This window comes from Pteropus medius, unplaced genomic scaffold (assembly GCF_902729225.1).
Source record: "Pteropus medius unplaced genomic scaffold, Ma_sr-lr_union100, whole genome shotgun sequence".
NCBI lineage: Eukaryota > Metazoa > Chordata > Mammalia > Chiroptera > Pteropodidae > Pteropus > Pteropus medius.
This window is the reverse complement of record NW_024356336.1, coordinates 642017-655672: the sequence shown is the minus strand read 5'-3', so window position 1 is coordinate 655672 and position 13656 is coordinate 642017. Positions and strand designations below refer to the sequence as shown.

Sequence of the window (13656 nt, the reverse complement as noted above, 5' to 3'; positions counted from 1 at the left end):
GAGCAAATAGTTCTAAGCTTTCCAGATGCTCCACCCGCATTGTCCTCAGGGTCAGGCAGGGTGAAAGCCTGTGGCCACGGCTTGGGATGGGCGAGCCCCTGGTGTGTGGCCAGCCCTGAGCTAAAGGGGTTACACTTTTGGTCACATGTCAAACACTCAAGAGCTTTATCAGGCAAGTATTAACATTATTGTCTTCTGATCACCACATGGGGACACTGAGGTCAGGACAAACCTGTGGTTAAGGTCTCCTAGCCAGAGACTGGGTTGATTACGACTCTACTGTCCTTTCTCCCTGCCCTATGAGGAATGGGTGAAGATATGTGCTCTGTGAATTCTAGAAAATTCTACCACTGTGCTATCCAATAGGTAGCCATGTGTGGCTACTTAAATTTAAATTCACTAAAATCAAAATTACAGATTCAGTTTTTGTGTCAGCCACATTCACTTGCTCAGTGGCCACTCGTGGCCAGTGGCTGCCATAGTGGACAGGGCAAATATGGAGTATTTCCATCATCACAGAAAGTTCCACTAGGCCACAGTGGTCTGGAACATTCTTTTCGATCTTAATGGAAAAATCTGTGGTGTTTCTACATTGGCTTAATATAAGTAGAAATCTGATTTAGGTTTGGAAATTTCAGGAGCCGATTTCATGGAATTTTGAGTTTTAGTACGTTTCCTTAAAAAGGTTTCTCCCAGGCCACCCCGCCAGTGAGGAAATTACAGGGAAGGACTCTAAAACAGGGAGCCGTGTACCAAGGCAACAAACAAAGTAGTGAGTTCTCTGTCCCAGGAGCATGCAAGCAGGAGCCAAGGGATGACTTGTGAGGCCCCTGGTGGTGAAAGATGAGCCCAAGCAGCCTGCAAGATCCCTTCCGACGCAAAGACCCTATAATTCCTGGGAGCGGTGTGCGGCTAAATTGCATTTCCAAAGTCCTATGCCCTGGGCAAGCTTCTTTCTCTCTTCAGGCCTCAGTTTCCCCATCTGTAAAGCAGCAATGGCTGAGCAGAGGTTCCCCCAGGGCCTCACTGTCGTTAGGGCTCTGGGAAGGCAGAGTGGCACTGTGGTTAGGAGCGGGCAGGAACCCCAAGGCAGGTGAGCCTGGGCCTGAACTCCTTGGCTGTGTGACTTGGGGCAGGTAAACTCACCTGCCCTAGGCCTCAGTTTCCTCCTGTATAAAAGGGGCATAATAGTAGCATGTACAGTAAAGTGGCTGTGGAGAATATGGCACCTGTCCATTGACAGTTCAGTTAAGCTAAGCATCAGATCCGATGAAGCATCTAGTCTTCTCTGAAAAGGCAGGTTAAAAATTAGTTCAGGGTCCTTAGGTGACCATGACAATGCATCCTTTTCAACCAACTGAGGGATTTGTCACTGATGGGGGCAGGGTGGGCGGGGGGGAGTCGCATTAGTAAGTGGAAAGCTTTTTGGGCAAAAAAAATAATAAAAAGACATTTGAGAATTCAGAGTTCCTTTCTGGATTCAGTAGTTCATCCACAGCTCCCCACCCCACACGGAGGTACTTCTTCCTTTTCAAAGCTCAGCCATATCCATCTTTCCATTATTAAAACATACACACACCCCAATGGGTATCATCACCCCCTCTCACAGGTAGGAAAGGTGAGGCCACGCCAGGTGAACTTGCCTCAGCAGCCTCCTGGCAGCGGTCCAGGTACCTGCCCCAGCACCTCCCATCTGACCCTCCCTGGGCCTCAATTTCTCCACCTGGAATGCAGGGAGTTGAGCCCCTTCCATCTCTGTGGAACCCACAGCCTTCAGTTCCATCCAGGGTGGGGAATGTAGAGGTGGACAGCCCACCTCTGAAGTGGGGGGAAACTGAAGGGTTTAGCCCCATTCTGAAGGAGTCAGAGCATGGACTGTCCAAGAGAGGGTACACCCTAGCTAGGAGCAAGGCGCTATCCTGGGAAAATCAACAACAGAATAATGCTCTGTCATCAGTGTCATAACCCAGCCGCCATCTTCTGAGTGCCTCCTATGTGCTAATCACCACATGTGTTCCTTGTGTGCCCTTGTGAGTTTTGCTCAGAAGGCTTTGGGCTCATCAGAAGGCCAAGCCCTCTGCAATGCCACATTCTGAGCACATCTCAGCTGGGGACCATGGGCCATGGGGTCCCTCATTGCTCTTTTTGTGGCAATTCAGTGTTCTGGTTGCAAGTGTAGGCTCTAGGGTCAGCCAGGCCTGGGTTTGAATCCCATCCAATCACTCAATAGCTGTGGGACTTGTCTGTAGTCATCTGCCTCAGTTTGCTCATCTGCAATATGGGGATGCTGACACCTATACCTATCTCACAGGGTATCATGAAGAGTGAATGAGACAATGAAGGTGAAGCGTCCAGCACGTCAATGTGCAGTTCATGGTAGCAATTCATATTATTGTAAACATCCTCTGAAGAGTATGGATTCAGCGTGAAGCGGCCTTGGTGGGGACAGCCACCAGCAGAGTGTCCAACCCTCAGTAAGCATTTGATTCATTCCACAAATATTTCCCGAACTCCTAATTGCCAGGCCTTGTTCTGGAAAGCAGACAAATCTCCCTCTGTCCAAGGAGAGGACTTTCTAACTGACCTAGAACACAAAGGAGGAGAGGTGTGCCCCGTGGCGTGCCTACCTTCCTGCTCGCCTTCCTAGCTCTCTGCACCTTCCCCATCTCCTGACAGCCTGTGGGATGGCTACTTATTTTTCACAGGTGTGATGGCTGAGGCCCGGAAAGGGGAAAAGATGCCCCTCAGCCACAGAGCGTGTCAGCAAAGGAGCTGAGATTTAAATCACCCACCCTGTAGCCTCCTCGCTGGGCCACTCTGCCAGTTTGGCTGTGGGCAGGAAGGGCAAATTGCCATCATACCATTTTTAGAAGAATTTTCTAGGTGCCTCCGTGGTGACAGGGCCATGGCCAGGGGACTCTGCGGTGGCCCTGGGCAAAGCGAGACACCGGTAGAGTCTATGGTTGCCATCCTATACTGACCGAGGGACCAATCTGACAATGTTAATTAACCATGTCCTTAATTAATCAGTCATGTTGCTGGAGGGATGGAAGATGAGCTGGGAGAGCAGGGCACGGGAGGGGCGAGCCCAGGGAGACTTGAAGTCCAGTTCTGGCTCCACTCCTAATGGGGGTCCTTGGGCAAATGACCCAATGCCTTTGAGCCTCAGTTTCTTCGTATGTGGAACAGAGATGATAACAGGGCTTGCCTCTTAGTAAGTAAACCATGGGAAGAGCACGGTACAGTGTTTGGCTCAAGTGCTAGAGAAGTGTTTGTGAAACACCCAGCAGCAGCCAGAGTGGCCTTTCGATAGGGGCATCAGAACTTGTTGCTGTCCTTAAAACCAGCCAGGGAAGTAAGAGTCCAGCTTCTTGCCATGACCTGGCCCCTAGCTATCTCCTTCCCTTCTGTTCCCTCCCATCCCCTCTGCTCTAGCAAACCTTTTTATCCTTCAGTTCCTCAAACATTCTAAGCTCTCTTTGCACTTGCTGTTCCTTCTGCCTGGAATGCTGTTCCATGTACTCATTCATGGCTGGCTCTTTCTCATGATGACTCTTTCTCAGCCTAAATGTCCCTTCCTCTGAGAAATCCTTCCTGGCCGCCCCCTAACCCTAGTGGTCCTTCTTGTGTTCTGAAGAACATTTAGCATTTTGCAACAAAGTATTCATTTATATACGTGTTTCTACTCTTTCCACTCTAAGAGGGCAAGGATGGGAGACCTTCTGTTTTTTTCACCACTCAGCACCAAGCCGGCACCCTCTGGGCTTTATTACATACCTGCTGGAGCAGGAGAGGGAGGAAAGATCCCTTAGCCCAGCCCCAACCTATCTTGCATTCCCCAATCTCTATTTATTTCCTGCCCAGCTTACACACCGCCGCCCCCAGGAAGCCCTCCCAGACCAGTCTCCCAGTCTTTCATGCCCAGAATGATTCAGGCCATTAATGTCTACACACAGCATAGACTCCTGAGATCACCCATTAATTTCACTCAGGCATCTCTTCTCATCTATCTCTGCCTTCTAGATGCTAAACTCCTAGAGGACAGGGATGACTTTGTCTCACACCTGATTGCAGACTCAGTGACCAGCCCACAAATATTTGTCCACCCAAGGTGAACTGGACCCCACGGTCACTGTCCTGTTGAAAGGTGAAATGGGAAGATGCACTCGCTGAGGAGCTGGCAGGGGCCACGCATATTTGTGCATGGATTACAGTTCCTGTGGGGATCTTTGCCTACAGGGCTGAAGTCTAGAGCCTGCATCGAACCCTTTATTTCCTAGCTTGGTGTTCCTTAGAGCTGATGCAGCAACTGTGCAGTGGAAGGACCATCCGTTTTGGGGTTCAAATCCCATCTCAACCCCTTTGCAGCTGTGGGACCTTAGGCAAGTCACTTCACCTCTCTGTGCCTCAGTTTCCTCATCTGTAAAATGGACCGATAATGATTTCAACCACAGAGGGCAGTCATGAGGATAAGATCAGAGAAACTGTAACACAGGGCCCCGCATACAGCAGGTACTCAAACCACGTTTCTTTCTTCCTTCCCACTGTGTTCTTTCCTCTTGCCTTGCATGGTCCCTGGGAGGGGTTTGCCCAGAAAATATTGTCTCTGGGGGTCAGCTCACCATCTCAGCAGTGCAGAGGTACATGCGGCCCTCCCTGGGACATCACATCTGCCCTGGTTACAAGAAGAAATTTCACCTGCCTTCTCCAGATGTGGTTAGTAAGAAACTGTTACGTCACCACAAACTGTTCTTATTTCTAATCCAACTTTTACACAAAAGGGATTAAGCATTTCACGGAGGTGTTTGTTTAGCTAACATATCTTTTGTAATAGCCTTTGTAACTGTTTCCAGGAAAAAGAAAATCAAAAGCAATTTAGCAAGCTCAGAAATTCCCACCTGGGCCAAGAGCGAGTATAATGTGAAACGATTTGATTAGGAATTTGGAAAAGAGAAACTTCCCTTTCTAGGATTTGCCTTGGGACTTGGCGTGTGTGGGTGTGTGTGTGTGTGCACACACGCTCATGAACACACATTTATAGGGGTGGAACTACAAGACCCCAAAGGAGGGCTGGACCTCAAGAAAGTTACTTCTCTTCCTTGCCCACAGGCGCCCTGAGGAGCTGTTCTGGCACCCTGAGGGTGAAGAGTTGTAAAGATATTGGGATAGACACGCCCCTGACAGATGGAGCCCCCAACCCCCTGCAAGGATGTTACGGCTCATGGGTGGAGCCACACTGTTATGGGGGTTAAACCATCCCCTTACACAGCTCAGTGGGGGCTTAAGAGGGCAGGCAGGTGGTGTCTGCCTGTCCTGGTCCATGCAACAGGACTTCATCCTTTGAGCCTACAGCCTTCCTGCATTTCCACTGACATATTATTTTTCACGATGTTCATTGAACCATCCATCCACCCAATGAATATTTATTAAGTATCTACTGTGCGCCCCGCAGTATGGTTCGAAGATGAGAAAACCACCTTCCAGAGAGGAGAAGGGTTTTGCCCAAGGTCACCTCATTTCTTAGAGGAGGGACTAAGGGTCTGGGGCACAAAGATTTATAAGGAGAACCACTGAGCCACATGGCCCTGGAAGAACGTGAGGGTCCGAGCTGCCAATAGCCTGCCTTCTCTTGCCTCCCTAGGCCTCAGTTTCCCAAATTGTAAAAGGAGGTTGTTGGACTTGACCTCTAGAACAAATTCCAAAAGTTGGGGCAGGTAGTTAATATTTGCAGTTCTGACTCTCCCTGAATGCATGCCTTTGGGCAAGTCATGGCTCCGGGCCCTGGCATCCTTGGCTGTAAATTGGGATATTGCCAGCACCTATAACACGGTTGTTTCTATAAAGATGAAATGGGATAGTGCACTTGCTAAGGAGCTTAGCATGTGCCTGGCACACAGTAGGTGCTTGATTATTCCATTTTTCAGTAACTTTAAGAGTGGATTCTTCTCCTAGCCTTTGAGCCAAGGGGAAACCGGCTAACCCACATTGAGCAAGTGCTGTTTGCTGTTGCCCAGGAGGTCAGGGTTGCCCCCACCCCCTGGCCCCTGGCCACAGTGTTGCAGGTGGGGAGACTGCTGCCAGTTTGCTGTTTAGGCCAGGACACTGACTCCCGACAGCTCCCTGGAGACAGGGCAGCCTCCAGCTGCTGCCCATTCCCTCCACCTCCCTGCACACAGCCATTGAAAGTTAACGGCCAAATTTGGCCCCTGGGGATGGAGTGGCAGGCAGCTTAGTGGAGGGCTGGATGGGGGCTGGAACCAGGCAGGACCGGCAGCCTGAGTGGTCCTTGGAACCATTCATGGAGATGTGGGAGGGGGGATCAGAAGCTCATAAACTTCTCCGGGGCTATTATGTGGGGAGAAAAATGGGAGTGGTTGGAAGGGGCAGGGGGGTGGCTGCATGATCATAAAAGCTCCTCCTCCATGAGAAAGCACTCTGTTCCAGGCCTTTTCTAGATGGAGGCACAGAATCCTCTCAATAACCTGTGAATTGGGTCCTCTCATTGTTCCATTGCACAGATGAAGAAACTGAGGAACAGAGAGGGTCAGTGACTTGTTCTGGGTCACACAGCTGCAAGGTGGTAGAGCAACTTACTTTGTTCTTGCACCTGTACTCTTCACCGACGGGGTGCGGTAGCCACAATACCCTCTGGGTGCGATAGCCTGAGGTTCAAGTTTTCACTTTACCCAAAACTAGCTGTGTCATCTTGTTAAGAAAGCCATTTGATCTGGTTGATGCTTGTTTTCCTCATTTCCTATGTGGGCACAATAGTGCTACTCTGATGGGGTGGTTGTGGCACAGGGCCAGCAGTTACTAAAATGTTAAGAAACCACCAGTGATGATGATGATGATGATGATGATGATGATGATGATGATGATGATGAGATGATGATGACGATGTTATTCTGCCTTCTGGATATGCTAGCTCTTTAATATAAGAAGACAGCCCTGAATCCACGTGGATAAGAAAGGCCAGGCACCCAGGATTTGCCCACGATCATACAATTGGCAAGTGGCAGAGTCAGACATTGTTATTCAGTCTTTATATTGTACTCATGCAGTGGGTAATATTTCTATCCTCGTCTTATAGATGAGGAAACTGGGGCTCAGAGAGCTCCACATAGCCAGAGAACTGGGATTCTAACTCCAGAGCCCAAGCTCCTAACCCTTAGGCTGCTCCCAATTCACTTGTCATTATTTAAACCCATTCAGCATTGGAGGGAAGCCCAGAGGTCTTTGGTTGTTTGATCTTGGGAAAAGCCACTTCATTGCTCTGAGCCTCAGTTTCCCCACCTGTACAACAGGACTCATCGAAGCAGCCTCCCAGGCTGAAGTGAGTGAGGGCAGTAGGTGCTAACAAACCGCTGGGTGCCTGGCCCACATCTGGCATCCCAGCTCCACATACAGCAGACTCTCGGCAAATTCCTGTTTGAATATGTGTCCTTATTTGGGTCTCAGAAGGCAGCCTCCGGACCCATAGCTCTCAGGAAGCAGCAGTCCTCTGCTGTTGCCCCACAAGGCACTGCTGGTGAGTTGCAGTGGCCCCAGGGGTCCGTGGGGGTGGTCTGAGGTGACAGCCTGCTTTTCCCAGGCCAGCCTCTGTCCTGTCTCCCACTCCATAATCTGGGCTGTACCCTTCAACCCATGAGTATGGTGCTTGCCATGGGGTGGGGAGGGCTGGGAACCAGTGTAGCCCAGCCCCGCGCGGACCCCGGCTGGAGGGAGAGAAGCTGGGAGGAACTCCAGGTCCTTCCTTTTTTCTTCTCCTCTCTCTTATTTACCGTGTCACCTTGGACAAGCCCCTTCTCCTCTCTTGACCTCAGTTTCCCCATCTGTAAAAGAAGGGGGCTGGACCGATTTACTCATCTAAGGGCCTCTCTAGGTCTGAGGTTTGAAGATAAAAAAAGATGAAAAAGATACACACACTTGTATCTCACTTCATCCAGTCTCAAGAAATAATTTATTTTGGCCTCAGTCTCCATCTAATTTATTCTTCCAATAAAGGAGACCGAGAAGAGACCTTAAGACCATCTAATTCAAGAGCATCATTAACTGAAGAGGAAGAAGCCCAGAGAGGGCAAGGGACTTGCTGAAAGTCATACAACCAGGCTAAGAACCCAGGAATTTTAATTCACAATTTTTCCAACATCCAAGGAGAAAAGAAGTCAATCCTCCCCCCAAAAAAAGCGTTTGGGGGAATTTCCTGGAGCCCCATTAGGGCCATTGGAGGGAAGGCAATAGCTGCTGTTGTTGTCTTAACATTCACATCCTAACCCAGTCTCTAACCCAGGAGAGGACCTCTCCTGGAGGGGACAAAAGTCTGCAGGGATTCAGTGGTCCCATTGCCCCAGGCCACGAGCCCACAGGCACAACACCCTCACAGAGATCAATCTTGAAATCAAGAATTTCTAGATCTCCCACAAAATCTCAGGATTGAATGTAATAGTTTTCAGAAACCATAAACAGCACATATACACTTTAAACAATTACAAAATATATTGTTGGTTATTGTTGAAGCCCTCACCTGTATTCCTGTGGAGAGGGGTGGTGATTTTGCCCTGAGTTTCGAATAATTCCTGACATTATGGATGAGATGTCACTTTCTATCATCTCCTTGGGGAAAGACAAGCAGAAAACAAAGCTCCCATGAGCAACGATGTGGACAGGGCAGAAACCCACAGTTTTCCCACAATTCAGAAAGGATGGAGCTCAAACAACTAACAGAATATTTAAAAAAGAAAAAAAAAGGAAGAGAGAGAGAGAAAGAAAGAAAAGAAAGAAAGAAAGAGAAAGAAAGAAAGAAAAAAGAAAGAAAGAAAGAGAAAGAAAGAAAGAAAGAAAGTAGAGGATTGCTGGGCGTCACAGGTCACTTTCCCAGGGCAATTCTACAGGGTTTTAGAAGCAATTGAAGAGAATAGAATGAAATTCCAGGTTCTTTCTAATTAATGGGGGAAGGGCAGAGGGAGGCTCTAGAATCTAAATGTCAAGTCTTGGAAAATGTGGGTTCGCAAAGTAGGAATCAGAAAATCAGATTCCCTTCCAAGCCTAGTATGTTCAACTGCAGCTCAGTTATGATCACTTTGAAAATAAAAAATAAACGAAAAAGGACGGCTTGATGTGTCACGTATGTTTCTCTGGGGAAGCCAAATTCCCACTTGCAAAGGGAATAATCCCACATGGCTCCCGCCCTAGGAATGCCTTCAGAAATGCCACATGCCCTTGTCGGAAAACCAATCCAACCCCCACCCCACCCTGGCCACACACAAACACAGCCTTAAGAAAAGAGATCGTCCCTAAGTTTTTCAAACTCCGAACCTGAAATGTACACAGACACCCACCATAAACTCTCAGAGCAGCCCCAAAAGTCATTCAGGTACTCCCCGGAAGGAAAATGGGGGAGCAGAGAGAGGCAGCCCCCACAGCTCCTGCGCCTGTCTCCACCCTGGAAATGCAATGCAGGGCACTGTCCGGGAGGAGGGAGCAAAGCCGACCCTGAAAGGCGGTACCTGGAGCGGATCCTCGCCGGGCCGCCGCTACCGGCGCTCCTGGGGCGGGCGAGGGTTTCGGAGGGATACACCCTCGCGCTCGCCCCTCGCCTTCTGCAATTTGGCCGCCGTCGCAGCAAGAACCGTTTTTAAATTTCCCTCTCTGGAGCTGTCCAGCTCAGAGCATGCGCAGTAGCCGTGCGGGGGGCTTTTTCCCCTAGGGTCAGTTACAGGGCAGGGTCAAGGGGATTGCAGAGGGCGTATCCCAGCAGCATCAAGCTTTGCACACCCCGGGACTCCAGGTGGGGTGGGGCTCCAGGGTAGGAACACTTTGCCCACAGTGCCAGCAACTGCGTTGAGTAGCAGTGGAAGGGCGATTTAGGCCAAAAGAATTAAATTGTAAAAGGATGCTGGGTGCATTAAAACTTGCAATCCGTCACTGCGTCGGGGTTGGGGTAATGGGGAGTAGGTGGGTGGGTGGAGAGATCTGTTGCAACCTCGTCTCTCCCCTAAAGCGGGGACAACCGGACCGGAGGCCGAATCGCGGCCCCAGGTACACTCGGATTCCGGCCACCTGTCCCTTTAAGAAAGTTGCGCCCGCGCGGTCTGGCGCGCGACGCGGGGCGGGAGGGGACAGCGGGGCTGGAGCGCTCGCGCCGGGCGCCTCCACCTGCCGGGGCCGCGAGGGGGGGCCGGGCGGAGCGCTGCGGGCGGGTGCGGGGGGCGCCCGGGGTCTGCACGCTGCGTCCCCCCGGCCCACGTGGAGAGCGAGTGGACCCCGAGCGAGCGCGGCAGTGCTGAGCGGCGGCCCGGGCCCGCGGCTGCGGCTGCGGCTGCGGCTGCGGCTGCGGCTGCGGCTGCGGCGCTCCGGGTTGGGAGCCGCGATCCCAGCCAGCCGAGCCGTTGGGGGCTGCCGCCCGCGGGTGCGCCCGCGCTCCCGCCTTCGCCGCCGCCGGGCCCGCGCGGCCGGCCGCCCCGCCCCTCCCGGCGCCCGCCGCGGGAAAGGTGGCGCGGACTGCGGGCGGCGGGCGGGGCCGAGCGCGGACAAAGGTCTCCCCAGTCCCTTTAGGGGGCTTGATTAGTTTGATCCCCTGAGAAAGTTTGCATTTCCGGCCTCCTCGCTCTTGAGCGTCCGTTGGAATAATTTGCCATGGTCACAACAATAATAATAGGCACATTCACCCTTTATTTACTTATTTATTTCTGCTGCCTCGTTTATTGTTCACACCAGCCCCTCAGGGGCTAAGATAGGCCCCTTTTTGCAGACGGGGGAAACTGACTCTCTGAGCCATAATGAATGAACCAAGAGCAGACGGCCAGGAACTGTCAGAGGCGGGACTCGAACCTAGGTCTTGGAGAATTCACAGGCCATGTGCCCACATGTGGATGTCAGACCCCTGCATTCAAGTTTTCTTGGGTTTCTTGAGGCTGTCCTCATGTTATGTGTTATGTATCCGGTAGCAGGCAGGGAAACCCTGTATCCGCACCTGTGGCTGGGAAGCCTTTCCCGGGTGTACCTGGATTTCATTTTCCATTCAGGTGAGCTGTGACCTTGGCGCTGGTCCATGTCCTGAATGGTTTTCTTGTAGCACCTGGGAGCCCTTACTCCTTTCTTCTCTTCCAGGAGTAAATAGATCAGCTTGCATTCTCTGGGGGAGGGGATGTAATTTACAGATGTTAGTTAAGGTCATGGTCATAAAACTTTCTCAGTTTTCATCTCTCTCCGACCTGCATATATTTACATGTTGTATTTTGATGATTATAAAGGCAGTTTACAATGTTTTGAGTGTCCCTGAATGGCTTACAATTAATTCACCAGTTAAGTTGGACATACTCAAAGCATTTGGGTTTATTTCCATTAATCTTTAATGGAGTCGTAAGTAAATGGAGTGACTTGACAACTTCCTTTTGAAGTAACAGCCCTTTTCATTAAGGGATAATTTTTATATTTGTAAAGAAAGTCTCTCTTCTGAAAGCTGATGGATTCCATACAGCTTTTTAAATAAGAGGCATTCGGTCTGTGAGTTCTGTAGGCTCATGCATTATGGAAAGGAAGAGCAAGGACCCTTCATTAAAAGACATTTAAAAAAATAGAAATTTAGGATGTTCTGAGCAGCCCTCAAAGCCGCCTCTTTTCCTTGAGAACTTGGCTTTTCTGCATGGATTTTTGGCTGGCAACTGTGGTCATTTCACTAAAGAATTGAGATTTTGAGTTCTTCACTTCAGGATTGGGTGCTGAAAATATTGTCACTCGAACATCTACTGTTGGAGTTATTCTGAAAATCAGGTACTTAGCAGAAACCCCTCTTTTGTTAGATTAATGCATTTTTTGTCCCTTTTATAAATGTACGATGTTTCTCAAGCCTACTGAATTCTGTCACTTGGAGGTAAAATCAGAACCATAAAAGGGAAGAGCTGAGAATCCTTTACTTTTTAACAAGTGTCTCAGGTTGATTCTATGATCAAGTAAGTGTCGACACCTACCTGTACCAGGTGATCTCCTTACCTAGGTAAAAGATGGCCAACACCCTTTTTTCTTTATTTTTTTAAATTAAAGAATATGAAGTTTACCTGTTTCCATAGCTATATAGCACCTTAGCATATATTTCTAGCTGGGGAAAGTCTCGGATGGGTCCCGCTTTTGCGGAGGAAGCTGCTTCCCTGATAGCAAGATTTCCACAAGGCTAAAAAGAAAACCGGTTCATCAGACTTTTGCAGAAGGGAGCAAAAGCAATAGATATGTGGCTTTTCTGTTTATTCTGTGGTTTGATGTAGTAGAAAATGCTCTAATTCGGGCTTGTATTTCTGAAATTTTGATGGTAGAGTGGTATGGTTATCTCCCTGGTCTGCTCAGAGCTGGGGTATCCGTGGCTACGTAAGAAATATTTGTTTATGATATTGAGAATAAGCTTAAAACAGCTCAGTCATAAGTGGCAAGACCAGTTTCTCATATGCAATCTGTAGCTACAGTGTTCATATTGAAAGATTAAAAACTACGAAACTACTAACTCACTTTAAACTGAAGTTTAAAGCAGGCTTTCTTTGATCATGAAGAAGCTTGATTTTATTACAGGCCAGGACCATTTCTTCTCCTTTTTCCTAAGTTCTTTGCATTCATTCATTCATTCATTCATTCATTCATTCATTTTGCTTATTCTGAGTGTTTTCTGATAGTGAGGAGGGAAAGCAGGTGTGGTCAGGAATATACGATTTGTAATAATAATCAGTTCTCTTTTCTGACCACTGGTTGGAATAGCGAGCTGAAGGCCATGTCAGTGAAGCAGAAATATATCAAAGTATTTTTTTGGAACGATTATTCTGGAACAGCCCCTTTAGGCTGCAACCCCCTGGACTGTGACTGGCACACAATACATACTCTGGAGATTTACAAACTTAAAAATTTTTTTTCTTGCTTTGTCAATCACTAGAAACTAATGAAGTTGCATTTTCTTACAAGAAAGTTCTCAATGGAACACTTACGCAGTATTCACTCTCCAAGGGTCACGTCACCTCTAAAAAGTAATTTCTGATTCTGATTTCATGAGGTGTAAGGTTCTGAAGCACTGTAAAGCCACTGTATAATGACTAAACATAGCTTCTGAAGATGGGAGCACAGACTGCTTTTACCTGTGGGAGACAGCGAAAGACCACTAGTCACTGATCTTTGCTCCTCTTAGCATGACCGATCAGTGTATTATGGTTCTCTTTGAGAGCGCGTTTGTAGAGGAACTACTGCTTATGATTGTCACACATCTTATTTAACAAAAGGATGCTAAAGCCTTGGATGTTACCAGGAAGGAAATACTATAATGTTTTCGTTGCTCCATGATATCCTCCTGCCTCCTCCCAGGTCCACTTCAACCATTGTCCTGTCCTGCTCCTCAGAAGGGTGGTTGGTAGCTAATAATATTAAACCTATTAAAGAGTGTGACCTGTGAATGTGCACTAAGTCGCAGGATCTTTGTTTTTTCAAAATTTTTTCTGCATCCCTTTGTTATAATCTCATTTAGTCGTCAGTCTTGGCAATATGTCTAGGTGTTCCTTATGACAAAGTTATTTTCTTTTGAGGATTTTCATTTTTGAATGAAATAAAAACCAGAGGTTTGTTTTGGTCTGTGACCCCACAAAAACAGTTAAGATCACCAGGTTGTAGGTTCCAGGGCTTATTTTC

General features: G+C 48.7%; 1 protein-coding gene across 2 annotated transcripts in view; it reads right to left on the bottom strand.

Annotated features, from left to right (window-relative positions):
• FOXN4 (forkhead box N4) overlaps positions 1 to 9672 on the bottom strand; it is a 28148-nt gene extending 18476 nt beyond the window's left edge. Inside the window, exons 1-2 of one of the 2 annotated variants that reach the window (XM_039861833.1) lie at positions 9507 to 9672; positions 8525 to 8613 (exon numbers count right to left, since the gene is read on the bottom strand). In XM_039861833.1, the coding sequence (XP_039717767.1) occupies positions 8525 to 8610 (86 nt within the window). In that variant the 5' untranslated portion in view covers positions 8611 to 8613; positions 9507 to 9672. The remainder of the gene's footprint in view (positions 1 to 8524; positions 8614 to 9506) is intronic. The other variant, XM_039861832.1, reaches the window with a different exon arrangement.
• Between the last annotated feature and the right edge of the window lie 3984 nt (positions 9673 to 13656).